The following is a 15,523-nucleotide window of genomic DNA, read 5'->3' as shown; positions in this document are numbered from 1 at the left end:
GGGGAAAAAATTACATACTGTATTTACACAGATTCTAAGAAGTTGTATGGCTTTTTTTTATTCTCTTAGTTATACAAAAGAAACTGTGAATTAACTTGATGGCTACTTGAAAGGACTAATTCAGAAACAGTATCGTAGAAGGACTAAAAGCTCTGGCATACAACTCTAAAAGCTTCTCAAACTGTAGGAAAAGGTAGCTTAAGATCTGTAATCTTAAATGTAAATACTTATTTTAAAATCAGAAGATGATAGGCTGCTAGTTGCATTTTGTCCATTGAAAATTTCAGTGGGTAGTTTTGAAACTTTTCTTTGATTGATAAACTACACAGCAGTGTCCTGAACTGTCAGTTTTTTGTTGTGGGCTATTACCCACTAATTCAAACAAACAAGTTTACTGAAAGTGTTCAGGAAAATGAATTTGCATTTCCACCTTCACGTGGTAGGTCATCCTGCTAATACTTCAGAGACAGTTCTCTACTCCTAGACCTTTTATTTTAGCATGTCCTCAGCAACTGGAGACATTCAGTGAATGGCTAATTTTTCTTTTCCTTCAACGTACATCTTCTTTGTGTCTGAAATACCATTTTATTTAGTCGAGCATGTTGCACTTTGCAGATAGTAATTTTTACTGCACCCTGTAAAAAGGGGTAGTAAGTCTTAACAGTAGAGGTGCAGAAGACCTTAGTGGAACAACTAGTAGTAATTGTATTTCTGGTTATCCACTAAAGAAGCATCACGCCCCAATTCTATGGTTACTTTATGCAATTTCAAGTTACCAAAGGCAGCCTTGTATGACAGCTTTGCCTGTTGTTTGCAAGGAGAGCTAAAGAAATGACTGTCAGATAGGCTTTCTCTGCGTTTTTCCGTGACTTCTGTTTATACCTCTTATTTTTTTCAGCTAAGGCGGGAAACGTAATTAGAGTGTATAATGACAGTTACAACAGCCGCAGAAACATGAGATTGATTCCCATGACGGCTGAAAAACCCTCCATGCAGTACGTACAAACAGGCCCGGTTTCTGAGTTCTAATTAACTTTATTAATGTTTAGTGCAGGAAGTACGAAGGCAACTTAAACAAGGATATAAAAAGCACTGGAGCATTGAAACACTGGTTTCATGTAACTGACTCTTATTGAAAGACATATTTTTCAGCTTTTTGTAAAGAAAAATAGAGTAATTTTGAAGAAAGATATTAGATACCTAATACACTGCTATAATAAGGAAGCTTTAAATAACGGAGCAAAGATACTAATAGTAGTTTCCCACTTGGTAACATAGGTAGCGACTCTTTATGATGTGCAATTAATAAATACGATAGTGAACATGTAACAACGTACAATGGCGCTGCGATAAAAGAGACGCAGTTATGTGCAAGATGCCTATTGTGCCAGCAAATAAGACTTTACGGGCTACTGGAAAATGAGTTTGTGAAAAATCATTGTAAAAACCTTTTCCATTACATGTTGCTTTTATAGAAACATATTAGCTCACATGTGCGAAGATAAAAATCTTACACTGGTAAATAACTGTAGAGGCATTTCCCCCACTATGGACACAATTGCAAAACCTTGCAATCACAGGTATTGTATATATTATTTTGATATAATAATCATAACTAAGCATAACAGCAGTGATATATTAATCACACATAAAGTATATTATTTGCATAGACTTTTTTGCTTTCCTGTCCATGGATTTCCATTTTGCAAATACATATATAATTCAGTAAGCTTTGGTGCTCTTTGATGAACTCAAAATATAACATGGCTGATTTATATGACACATTTCCTATTACTATAATTGCAAAGGATGCTATAATAATACTTTTTTAGGTGCTAAAACCTCTTAAGTATAGAAACTGCAGCAGAAAATATAAGATCTTTTCTGTTATTTATTGACTCTTATTCCCAGTATGATGATTTAACAATATTTAAAAGATATTGCTATTTTGAGAAGCTCTCAAAACATGTGGTCAGCAGTTTGTCCACTAAAAGGATTGTGCCTTGGAATAATTTGGTATCTTTTCTTCTGATATTTTTAATATGTTCAGTAGGTAAAAACATATAATAAAAATCATCCTGCACTTATGCAAAACTATAGTATCATTTTGCACAGTCTTGCAAGCAAACAGTTTAGATTATTCATCCATAGAGAAGTTAGGAACTCAGAAGTATGTAATGTCAATAACAGAAAATTAGTGTATCCTTAAAGATGTCAGCTATTATAGCTTGTTTTTAAGCGTTGATTTAAGCCTTTATATGATTGTTCTATAGTGCTCGCAGTCTTGCCAGGAGAGCTTCTACTTCTGGAATGGCTTCTCCCTTAGAAGGAAACCCGATTCGATCCATTTTCTTTTCTTTGTTGCCTTCTCCATGACAGGCTTCCTTTCTCCCAACAGCCTTGTTCCACGCCGTAGAACCTGTTTCCACATCATACGTAACCTCTTTGGTGACTGGGCTTCTTGTCAAGTTTAAACTGATACTGTGGTGCGAACATGGCTTCTCTGGTTGTCCTTTCTGGTTCTCTGCAGAAGATAAACCAAATAAACCTTGTTTCACTATTAAAACACTCATTTACAATATTTTATAATATAAAAAGACCTCTTGATCAGACAAAATTTTACATGCAGATGATGTACTAGAAGGAGTAATGATTGCCAAGAAGGCAAGACAAAAGAATATTATCACTTTGAAAGCAGTGGATTTGGTCCCTTGGAAGTGATACAGACTTTACATGACTTCATTAGATTAGCATCCATATTTCCTACAAAATCACAGCCTGAACATGACAGGACCCTTTTTTCTTACTGGAGTCAAAAAGAAAACAGAGTACTCATCACCTCTCACTGTCTTCCAAAGTTTTATCTGGTTAATTACATTTCTTATTTTTTTTTAAATGTTCAAATTTTAAAATGTATTTAATAAATCTATTTCAATTTAATTATCCATTCTAATAACTTTTCTTTCCTTTGTGACCTTTTAGGCAGCAGAGTAATTTAAAGAATTTGCATAACTTGCTACTTTTTGCTAAACATCACTGGCATTGACTGTCACAAGAAGTTGCACTCAGTTAATATCCAGGAGCTTTGCTGGATTGATGTGTATTAATAGACAGATTTCTTTTTTTGTCACCCTCCCCCACAGACAATCAAGTGACTGTTCTCAAAACCAGCATGTGAGCGGTCCCTCTCATAGATCTCAAACTTTTTAAAAACAGGCGTACTCAATATTCATGTAACCTTGAGCAAGGCTTGGAAACAGCTTCAACAAACTTGACATGACATTTAAAGTTTTTTGGTTATTCGCTGAAAGATGTTCCATCATCCCAATAGTAATGACTCTGGAGCACAGGCAGTCACTCATGACAGTGTGTTTTATGTGAGTGCTGAAAATTCCTACCGAAAACAGCTTGTACATTAAAAGGCAGCTGCTGAAGATATTTACTGCACTGTCATTCCCTGACCAGGGGCTCTTGGTGATGGATGAGGATTTTACACACTTTCTTGGACAATCTCAGCAAATTCTGTAAGTACGATCACCTTTTGCCAAGTGAAGGAAAATAAATATCTTCTTTCTATCATCTTCTAAATCAGATAAACAATTCTTAATTAAAATTTGGTAACAGCTGAATTTTGCACTTAGCTGAAAAAACATAATTTCCATTTTATACTATGGAAAATAATTTGACCCTGAAGATGCAGCAGCACACTTCAGTTTTCCTGAATCACAGGAGGCCAAAGATTGGGTATGACCACATCTTTATAATTACATATAATAAAATCATATATAATTAAAATATCTCTGGTACGCACACTCTTAAATATCCCATTCTACTTAAGTATTTATATTTATTGATTCTGAACACGTATTTGCAGGCTGATAAAAGAATGCCAGCTCTATCAACATACAAAACACTAGCTGCACCACAGCCTTTTTTGTTTACATTCAATCTAGGGGCAACAGGAAAAATACTTGGTGTTTTGAAAATCAATGCAGTTTTTTAACGTAGAAGAAAACACATTGTCATATAATCAGAGATTAAGTATAGGTGTTGGACTTAAAAAAAAAATAAAAATCAAGCCCTGACAGTAAGCTTCTCAGTTGCACCAACAACTAAATTTTAACTGCCTTGCAATGCAGCTGAGTCTTCCCCCAAAATACTCGAGCATGAGGATCAATTAGGTATGATGAACTAGACTGAATAACAGAGATGGTGAACACCTATGAACTGAAGCCTTAAAGTAAAATCCGGCAATATTTTCCCCATTTTTTCCTAATGTGCGAGGGGCAGAGTAGGGTGCCTTGAAGTGCGATTTAGAACAGCAAACAGTCTAAGCAAGGAACTGCAGCAACCTAGCTATGAAGAAGTAGTAGATGTTGAGATCTATCTAAACTCTTGTCCTGCTTTGAAACTCGGTAACTGATTTAGCCTTGCAGAAAAGCATGTCCCATAACTTGTTGCCTACAATCTGGAATTGTTGCATGGGGGTAGTGACTGAGTAAAGCTGTGTCTTTTTTTTCCATCTTAAAGCAGCAGCAATCGTGTTGATACTTGTGACGTTCTAGGCATAGACTAATGAGTGGAGCATTCAACTCAAAGGACCAGTGTCTTTCCCTGCAGTCTGAGGGGTCCTGCAACAACGGGAAATGGGATTAGGAAAATGCCTTAATCACTGGCCAGTTTATGTGAGTAGTGCTTGTTTCATCTGTTGTAACTCCTGTGCAGTGAAGAAGCCATGATTCATTGGAAAAATCAGTGAAAATCAGTGTCATGTTCTTAATAGATGACACTTTACGCTAGTGATTACCAGTAATTACTAAACAATGAGAACACTTTGGTCTCAGCCATGTTAAAAAAAACACCTGAGCATCTAGTGTCAATTAAAAAAAAAATAAAATATTTGGACACAGATTTTATCTAAATTCAGTTTTATCATCTCAAAGTTGTTATTTCAGCTGCTTCCTAAATCACGTGGAATCTTTTTTGTGTATATTCTTTCAATCAAGGAGGAACTTCTCCATATAGCATTGCTTATGCCTAAATGCATGTCCAGTATCAGCAGACGTGTAGGTAGGCAGTTCCCTGCTTAGTAAACTGGCTGTTGTGAATGTCTTTCAGAAACACTGAACTTTCCTAGGCCTGGATCGGAAAGCATACATATTTACTTAAAGTCCTAGATTTCACTTTTGTAAATATGCACCTAAAGAATTAACTGTTGTAATACCTGAGGTATATATGCTGCTGGTGGTATTCTTCTTATTAGAGTGAAAAATCCCTTCCATTTAAGTCCAAGTTTAAAATTACTTAGGTATTAGCAAGGAAAAAAAATCTCAATAATTCCTCAGAAATATTTATGACTAGCCTGCTATTTTTTTTTTTTATTTTAATCAAGCAGGAATTGTACTGCTTCACACACTGGTTCAAAACTTTTATGCATTGGTGACTTGGTACCCCATCCATTCCACTCTTATGACTTTGGATTGTTACCACATCTCCCTCAAATCCTATGCTTCAGCGGTAAAACCAAAGAAGTGCGTTTTCAACCTGCATATAAATTTAAAACTACAAGGCTGCAAAAGCTGCTGCAGGTTAGCATGGAACTTTGATCACAACAGTAGAAGAGCTGGACTTCCTTAGTTCAGTGTGATAAAGGCTATAAAGCATATAGATAATTACTTTCAAGAAAAAGTCGAGATTAACTGACAAAGTAAGCACAAGAATAAACGGCCATTAATATGTTTCTATTAGAAGTTTAAACCTTTTAAACCATCAGAGTAATGAAGTTTTAGAATGTACGTGTATAGAAGTAAGAGCAAAAAAACAAGTTATGAGCAGAAATTTGATCTGTTTCTGAAGACAATATTTGACGTGGCTGCCTGCAACAGCCAAGAGATGGCTTAGTGACATCGGCCACCCTTTTAATCCTATGTTTCTAGAACAAGGGTTCCCACAGAAAATCCAGAAACCATACAGATATTAACAGACTTCCTGAACTACTTTGAAACATTACATCATGGATATACACAAATTTGGTTTGTACTTTTGGCAGTAAACTATATTTGAAACAAATTGCAGAATAAAGTAAATATATTTAGACACACACTTTGGTTTAAATAAATTTTTAAAGAATTGAATACAATAAAATTATAGAAGGTTACAAGAAAACTACTCATGGAAAGGCACTTCTACATGAAGTCTTGTTAAGAAGAAAGCTTACATTTCTGGAGATGCACTATTTGTCCACCTACTGTAGCAAGGTGCACCTTCCGGCAGTAGCAAGACAAAAAGAAATCAGACATTAAAAATCACTGGATAAAGACAGAACTTATTAATTTGCTGTACATAATGGAAGTAGTTGAGACAAGTTTCTAATGTTTGGTCACTTTTAGTAATCAAAAACTGTCATTCACCCGTATCATAACGATCACTATGCAGATGAAAAAAAAGGAAAAACTTTGAATTCATGTTTAAGTTTTCTAAACGCTGGGGTGAAAAGTGATTTACCCATAATAGTTTAGACTTTACAGCTACCAAATGCTTCCAGGCACGGGTTAGGCGGAGATCACATTGTACACTTCTGAAGTCTTAGTGTGCGGATTCCAAGGCATTTAAATCTTTTTCTTTCCCTTATTCAATATCTAACTCTTGTGGGTCCTTCAGACCTATTAAAATTCAGTTTTCACAGATATGAATTTCCTGAACATTGCTGTTAATCAAAAACATTTCAAAATCATATTCACATAACCTAGAGCCAAATAGCTCCTATCATCTAGATACAAGTCTTTTAAAATTACTTTGATTAACAGCAATGCTCAGGAAATTCAGTTGACAGAAAATTGTGCTTAATAGCTTTCCATAGTTTAAACGGTGTCCTAGCATAGAATAACTTATAATGATATGCTTATAGTCTATTAAAGGCTACATACTTTATATTCACAAAAAGGAAATTGTGCGCTAGCATGTGAACAAAAAAAATCAGTAGTATGAGACCTGCCTGCTGTGAACTTGGGGAAGCAAAATACGATCGGTTGGAGATTTTTAAATCCTGCATAATACTGTTATATATTACCTTTAATAGAGAACAAAAATGATTGCAAGAGACTCACTAAAGGAGAGATACGGATTTTTTTAAAACAACTCATAAATATTTAAAATAAAAATGGACTTTGAAAAGCTTTATTTCATTGCATAGTTTCTCAATAAAAGTCTTTCTTCTAAGGACATATATAGTTTTTATGTAAATACTTGTACACCGATTGAAAAAATAAAGTTGCAAACACAATAAGGAGAACTGCATTAAGTGGCATTATATGCTCGTGCTACAGTCATACATCTCAATGTGGGGCATGACAAAATCGTAACATAAGAAAGAACAATTGCAGTTACAACCTCATTACATCTATTACCAAGTTAACAGGGAAAAATGCTCAAAACCCCACTGGAATATTTCTAATCTCTCTGGCTTGTGCTCCACATGCTACATTATATTCTTGAAGCTATGTCTATGCCGAGACTTTTTAAAGCCTGCACATATCGACCTTACCACCAATGAAGATTATTTTTACATTGTACATCATGACTTGCTTGTGCTAGAAGACACTCTGAGGGCATGCTCCCATGCCAAATGGCTTTGGCTTGGAAAAAGTAACAACCCTAGTCTTAATCCTCATCACTGGCTCCCCAGTGTGGTGCCATACTCTGGTTCCCCATCCCTGATGCATGGAACTGAAAGTCAGGTAAAAGCTACACCACCACGTTGGAGCTGCACTCACGTCTTTTCCCGGCAAAACAGAAGGGGAAAGAGCATGTGTTTTTGACAGCAGTGTGATGTGCTGATTCTGGATGCACCTGTACAGCATTCCCTCAAGTGGAATGCTTGCAACAGTCCAGCCTCTGTCTGGAAGTCCTGTCCATCTTCTACAGATTACACTGGCTGCATCATTGTGCATATCTCTACGCAACCTCATCAAGTGTATTGAGACAACGGTCACACACCATGGGCCTTGGCAGGACATCAGCGTACACCCCCATATGCTCCATTTAAACAAACATAAGACCTTGAGAAGGTAGTCTGGAGATGTTCTTAAAGGGTTCTGTTGCTGATACCAAAGTATAAAGCATCCCTGGTGCTTTGGTGAAGATACGAGGAAAACAGCAAAACAGTTTCTAAGTGTGAACTACTTTCTCTGATATAAACTGGGCCATATGTTTCAGATGATTGAGATTTACTGAGACGATAGACTTGTATTTTGAAAGGTTGAACATGACCACTGCTGGCAGACATTTTGAGGACCTCTCTTTTTAAGTTCAGGACAAGGTGGAGGTTCTGAATTCCCACTTCAGCTGCATTTAGCTTCAGCTCTAAAGTAGATAGCTGTATTGGGTGCAGGCAGCAAAGCTTCGGTAGCAGGGAGGGTGCCGCTGTGGCCTCTGTGAGGAAAAGCCAGGGGTTGCCCCGTGCTAGAAACAGCTGGTTCCAGATAGCTCCAAAGGACCCACTGCAGGGCACAGCTGAGCCTTTCATCGCTTTGTGCTGTTAATGGTCTCACTGATGGGATCGAGTGTAACCTACGGTGATAATAAGGGGGTAGGAGAGGGGACTGGAGTGAAGTCCAGCCTGTGTAAGAAGGAAGGTTTTGTTTTCCCTAAGTGTTTTGATTCTTTTTTATTTGTTTGTTTTTGTTTCCCAATACCCAAATCATATATATATATATATATATATATATATAAAATTGGCAATAAATTAATTTTCCCCAAGTTGAGACTGTTCTGCCTGTAACAGTAAGTAAGTGATCTCCCTTTCTTTAAATAGACCCTTGAGCTTTCCCGCTCCTGTTCTTCCTGTTCCCCATCCCAAGCAACTAAAGGGCAGCAACTGAGTGAGCAGCTGGGTGGGAGTTTGGCTGCCACTCAAGACCAACCCATCACAATAGCTTAGAGATACGACGACTCCATCTGTCTTTTAGTATCCCCTACTTTAAATTTTCCAACTCAAAAACCCCACCAATTCTGAAAATCGTCATTTTGAACTCACAGATTCCAAACTCTTGTTTTTTTTTTACTATCAGAAATGCCAACAACAAAATCATTAATTCTTGTTTTCCTCTCAAGTATGAAATAAGGGTCTTGTTTCTTGCACTGACCTGCCATTCCTGTTAGAGGCTAAGATACTGGACAGTTGCAAGTCCGGAGTTTTTTCAGTCACCCACCTTTCCTTAACGTAATTTATACAGTCCAAAGTTGGCCTTCTGAAATCCATTCCCAGACCTTGGCATTGGTGTTAGAACATAACAAGACCTAATTATCTTTCTTAAAAGCCTGCCTTAGCACCCAGAAGCAGAATTTAGACATAACATGAAAGACTGCTTTAGCTAGAAGGTCCATGTCTATTACATAACATCACTCATAAAAAATGGGATAGCTCCTTGCTGCATAGTATAATGGAAAATACTTTAAATAATTTTTATTGCCACTTTTTATTAGCTTCATATTTTTTCAACAATTTCTGTGACTGATAAGGGTACGATTGGAGAATGACCCTGAAATGTTAAAGGAGTGCAGTGTGTTGTTATGACTTATTTCAGTTATACCCTGCAGCCCCAGCCTTAACACCTAAAGGAGCGGTAGCTGTACTCGAATCATCTTTCCTTGATAAGCAATTTCTTACACCTTAGTATTCCATGATAAATGATCACAACTTGACTATCTAAAGTAGACAATAATTAATGCGGCATGGAAAAGCGTTACTGATTTTTGGAACATTTAAAAAATCATTTTTTTAATGCACATTTCATTTAATAGTTGCTGCTGTACTTGAGTGTTGTGTTAAAAAGGTGTGAAACACAAGGAATGAACACCAATCAGTAAGTTCAATTTCTGTGAGATGAAGTTTTCACAAACAGTGAATATAGGGGTTTTTTTTGTTCATTTCAAAGGCAAGAATAGAATATGTCTCACTAAGTGAGGCTAGCATGGATGATTTATAGGAACTAAACATCTAAGGAAATCAATTACAAACTGTGAGAAAACTAATTTGTGATGAGAGGAACTATGCTAGACCAGATCCCTTTTACTTGGCCCTAAAGCAAAGCCTTTAGAAATTCTTATAATCCCTTGCTTGCCCACATCTTCTCAAACACTACTTGAAGTTCTCGCTGATCACTCCATTCAATCTTCTTCCTATCTTTTCCAAATTTACTTTGCATTTGCATTGAGTTGGGACCAATTTCTCTGTTTAAACTAATGTATTCTCACCTCTAATATGAGAATGACTTTTGTTACAAAAAATGCAACTTTAAGTTACTGGGATTTAAATTAAAGTCTTGAGTGCCTGTCAGAATGAAAAGAGAACAAAAGTGTGGATCAGACTACTGAGAAATCACCCAAAGTTGTTATATGAGCGAGAGAAGAAACCTCTGAAGGTGTCTGATGGCTAATTCAGACTTAGGAGTTTGGCATCCTCCCTATTTCACTTTGAATTAGAGTGGATCTTCTATGTCTTCTCACACATCTTTCTCCAAATGAAGACACATTTGGGAGTTTCCAGGAAACTCCAAAATGGAAATTTCCAAAATAGAAACCTACTTTGTGGTCATTATTGATTTTTAGAGCACATAGTTTGAATAATTCTTAAGAATCTAAATGTGTAAGTCTCTCAATTTCAAAATGGATAAATAATTTGGTAGAACTTTAGTATAAACAAATAATAAATTAATATTCTTATTTATGTTAGGATGAAGAGGGTAAAAAGATGAATAAAAAAATAAAAACAAAAATATTGATGTATATGGACATCTAGGGGCAGCGGGTCTTCAGGCCGTGGTCAGAAATGTTATGCAGCCTAGGCATTTATAGGATTTCTCCCAAGGTAAAAATAGGATAAACATCAACTTTTCCCTTTCTTTAAGTCAGTAAATGATCAGGAAATTACAATGATAAAACTGGAAGTTAACATGTTTAGACTATTTTAAATCCCTGAAATGTGGTTTATTATTTATTATTTTGTTCACAAGTATATTGCAGCTTGCCATTTTAAATCCTCTTTAGAGTTAACAAAGAGTAAAAACTGATGACTGTATAAATTGGTGATCTGTGACAACATACATAGAGGTTCATAATCTAAAGCTATCCTCTGTCAGCCAACAATAATTTATGTAGATCTCACATACTAAACTACCTCCGATGCCTTTGAGCAGCAGACGTATTTAGTCTCCAAATCTGTCTGCAGAGCAGCTACCTATAGACGAACACTGCTTTCAAGGTACACTTTGATAAAGAATTTCAGGAATATGCATAAAGACTGCTGCCATCAAAGGAAAGCCACTGGGAGCCGCAATGGGTAATGATATGTAGTTTGCTGGCAAAAATAACCAAAATGGAAAACAAATACACAATTTGTGTTGGCTTTTACAAATTGTTGTGGGAAAAAAAAAACACAGTAGGAAGCCTTCTACCTCTGGAAAATAAAACCCCCAACAAATCAAAACAACAAAGCAAGTCTTAAAGACTGAGCTGATATTTATGAGATTCCACTCACTGCGATTCTAAATAACATTGTTGCTTCTGTTAAGTAGTTACTACTTAGCACAAACATTTAAAAAGAACCCCTATATAACTATGTCTAGTAACTGCTTTAAGAGTTTAACACTAAATTATTTCTTATCCGCTATTCTTGATATTAAATGGTTACAAGCTATCCCTTAACACTTTTAATAACTGTTACAAACCTATTTCCTATTTTTAGCCCAAACTTCCATTCCCAGGTTTCTATCAGCAATCAGAGCAATGGTAGGTTGCATTGCCTGAAGGTACAGCACAAATATTTTGTAACGTTAGATCAAACTGATGGGAAAAATTGTCTTTTCCTCATCACCTGTTGCACTTCTCTCCTAAGGAATCAATCTGGTTTTAAGGGAAAGGGGGAATCTACAGAGTCCTGCACATGTTTTTGGGAGCAGCATGAAGACGAAACTCTAGAGCTGAAAGTAAATCGAGTGGGTGCTAGTTTTAACAGTTGAGTAGAAACATAATTTTTTCACAATCCTGTAACAGGTAGTGGACCAAGGTCCTGGGGCAGTTCTCGCCCACACAGGTCACAGTCACAGCGGCCTGTCGTTCACTGTTATCCAAAAGATTGCAAGAATAGCGTACGGCTCTCAGGCTCTTCTCATTTCATTTTTAAAACAAGTCTCTGGAGGGAGGTAGGGCAACAGAGAGCACTGCATGCTGTTGTTCTTTGACAGGTGGGAGTGTAGTGATTTACTAACCTGGAAAAGTATTTATGAGAACTCTAAATCCTAAGTAGATCGAAAAAAGATTTACGCAACATTGATGTCAGCTTAAAGATATCTATGCTTCTTTACAGCATGGCTGCTTCTCAGGAGGACAGAGGCAGACCTGATTGTGAAGTTTAACCTGTGTATACTAACATTCAAGATGGCCTTCATGAATACACTGGAAATGGGATGAAGCTCAATCATCTTAGTTCACGTAACTTTAACTGTTCAAGCATTATTATTATGGCCCTCTCCTCTGACAAAGCTCTGCAGAAAACAGTCAAAAGCAGGCTATCAAGGAGATTGAAACTGTAGTAGCAGGAAATAGTATATTTTCAAGAAGTTCCTCACAAAAAACTAATTATTGGGAAATAAAGGCAGAGGAAAAGTGATTCATCTTCCTCTTGCTCTGCAAGATTGCATATATATTCCTTTGACAATTCTTCTCTCTCTCTTTATACGAAGCTCTAATTAATGCTATGTGCTTTCACTTAATTATTTCCTCTCTTTGGGATGGACTGTAATTGGGCCTTGCTCATGTGTGGAGAGAGATGAGATATAAAAAAAATATTTCTACTCCACACACGATCCAGCCATACGTGTATTTGACACCAACAACTGTACTTTGCAAGTGTGACAAATTGCTTTGAAAAGGGACCAGGATTTCAACAGTCTAAAGAGGAATTATTTTTTAAAGACGGCTTTTACTGACTCTTCCAAATATCATTGAATTATCATATGAGACAAATTCGAGACACAATTCCATGGGTAATTAATCTAGTCATTGTGAATTCAAAATGCTGTGTTTAACATCATTAATGATATGCATTTTTTCACAGGATGAACATATTTACTGCTCTATATTAGACTCTTAGCAGCCACTTTGGTATGTAAAAAACATCAGAAGCCAACTGTAGCATTTCCAGTTTCCTCTTTTCCTAATCGATTGCACACAATTACTAGTTAACCGAAGTTAATCTTGCTATAAAAGAGAGGATTTTTTTAGTTTCAAGAAATCTAAGACATAAGACACCTTTGTGCTTGCAGAAGAAACCTCTCTCTTGCTTGCAAAGGAACTTATAAAAATTTACATAGAATATGAAAAAATAAGATTGAGACTGAAAAACCAAACCCTTCACGCTCACTGAGAAATCAGGAAGAAGGCAGTAAGACCTCCCAGGCCACTGAAACTAAGGATTCTTACACATAGACTTGGTTTTCCTTTGTCTGTTCTGACTTATGAAGCAGCCTTGCAAATGTGTTTAGGTCAAAAGGTGATATTAAAAACAAACGGTTAGAGATCATCATGGCATATTAATTATGCAAAAGAAGTCAAACTGAATTTAATCAGAAACAGCAGACTCCAAAGAGGAAAAAATCTTCCCTTTTTTTTTTTTTTTGACAGAGACTGTTAAGAAAACATTTATGGTAATGCCAGAGCATCTGCTGATTACAGTCAAAGCTGCAGGACGCCAACATTAAATTACTGAACCATCTTGACAGCTTCTGGGTACTCAAGTTTCATTCTAATGATAATTTGCTGTGAAATTTACCCAAATCTGAAAATTAGCCAGAAAATTTTTACAAAGAATATAGGTAAGAGTAAATAAAGCAGATACAAAATTGATTTGTGTCTGAAAATGTCTATCTAAAATAGACATTCGGCATTCAGACATTTCAGAGCTGCATGTAAATTGATAAATCTCTAAAAAAACACTAAGCACTTTGAGAACAGAATATAATTTTATCATCCATTTTCTATTGACTGTGACCTATCACTTTTTTTTGTTTAGAATTGTTAGCATGCTTGTTTGTTTAATATAAACACAGATTAGCCATTTGAAGAAGGGCTGCACCGTTTAAAATCAATTTTAATTCCTGACACCTGAGGATTCTACACAGAACAATATACTTCATTGTAAAGCTTTAATTGATGCATCTGTGCTGCAAAGGGTGATTACTTGAATAATAAGTATGAGAGACGTGTGATCTGGTTGCTAAGCAAATGTGAGTAAGAGAAAAAGCCCAAGAAACAACGTAACAACGAATCAAGGTGTAATGACAGGATAATTATTCTATGAACTGTCATGTTGAAGGACTCGCAGAACATTGACCTGCGCATGATCACACATCAGAAGATCGCCTGAGGGGTAATTAAAATAGTAATACAGAAGTCCAGTCAGTCAAAAAGAGAAAAAATGTATGCTTAACTTATTTCTCTGTAGCATGCATGGTCAAGTGCATTCTCATGTTAAATGTGAATGCTTGAACAGTGCAAGAATTCAGAGGACAACAGACTACAGCAAAGACCACCAAAGTTTATCTGAATTAGCATTAATGCTTTTCTTTCTTCAATTACTCTGGGCATTCAACTAAATATTATTCATACTATGACACATTAAAGCATAAAACCTGTGAACTTTCTGAAGGAAGTTGGAAAAAAATGTAATCCTTTTGAAAACATGTTTAAGGTTGTAACGCAGTATGTTAAAAAAGAATTACTGTTGTGGTGAGCTGACCCTGGCCAACAGCCAAACATCTATCCGGCCCCTTGCTCACTCCCCTTTTCCACAGGAGGAGGAGAAAATAGAAGCAAGGTGAGAAGACTCATGGAGAGAGATAATGACAGTTTAATACAGATAACAAAAGCTGTGCGTGCTAGCAGAGCAAAATAAGGAGTTCGTTCACTATTTTCCATCGGCAGGTAGATGTCCAGCCACCTCCGGGAATGCAGGGCCTTAGTTGCCTTGGCAGACAAACGCCATAGCCGTGAATGTTCCTCCTTCCTCCTCCTTTCCCCGAGTTTTATCACTAGGCGTAACATCAAATGATATGGAGAACCACTTTGGGTCAGCTGTGCCCGTTATTTCCCCTTCCAACCTCTTGCACATCCCCAGCCTCCTCACTGTGTGTGTTTTGGGGGTGGAGGGACAGAAAGCCTTGACGCTGTGCACTGCTCAGCAATGGCCAAAACTCTGCTGTGGTATCACCACTGCTTTAGCTACTAAAACAGCACAGCAGCACATGGGCTGCCGTAGAGAAAGTTAACTCCACCCCAGGCACAGCCAGGAAAACTGCAGATATCATAACAACTCTTTACTCACTCAGCTGCCACTGAGAAATCTAGAAATCTTTCATCTAGATTTGATGAAAGCTGTTCACACGACAGTTTTAAAACTTTCAAGGCAATCTTTAACACAACTCCATGTTTTTCTCTTTAGGCTTTCTCTCAGTTGTTTACCGTGTCA

At 36.7% G+C, this 15,523-nt stretch overlaps 1 protein-coding gene across 1 annotated transcript in view; it reads right to left on the bottom strand.

The window, feature by feature from the left end:
* Window positions 1-2,267: 2,267 nt before the first annotated feature.
* The window catches only part of DIAPH3 (diaphanous related formin 3), a 250,682-nt gene continuing 237,426 nt past the window's right edge, over window positions 2,268-15,523 (bottom strand). Inside the window, exon 29 of the mRNA XM_086611740.1 lies at window positions 2,268-2,524. Within this exon, the coding sequence (XP_086467866.1) occupies window positions 2,268-2,524 (257 nt within the window). The remainder of the gene's footprint in view (window positions 2,525-15,523) is intronic.

The sequence above is a fragment of the Tauraco erythrolophus genome, chromosome 1 (genome assembly GCF_009769465.1).
Source record: "Tauraco erythrolophus isolate bTauEry1 chromosome 1, bTauEry1.pri, whole genome shotgun sequence".
NCBI lineage: Eukaryota > Metazoa > Chordata > Aves > Musophagiformes > Musophagidae > Tauraco > Tauraco erythrolophus.
Note: the sequence above shows the minus strand (reverse complement) of the source record. Positions and strands in the feature narration are given on the sequence as shown.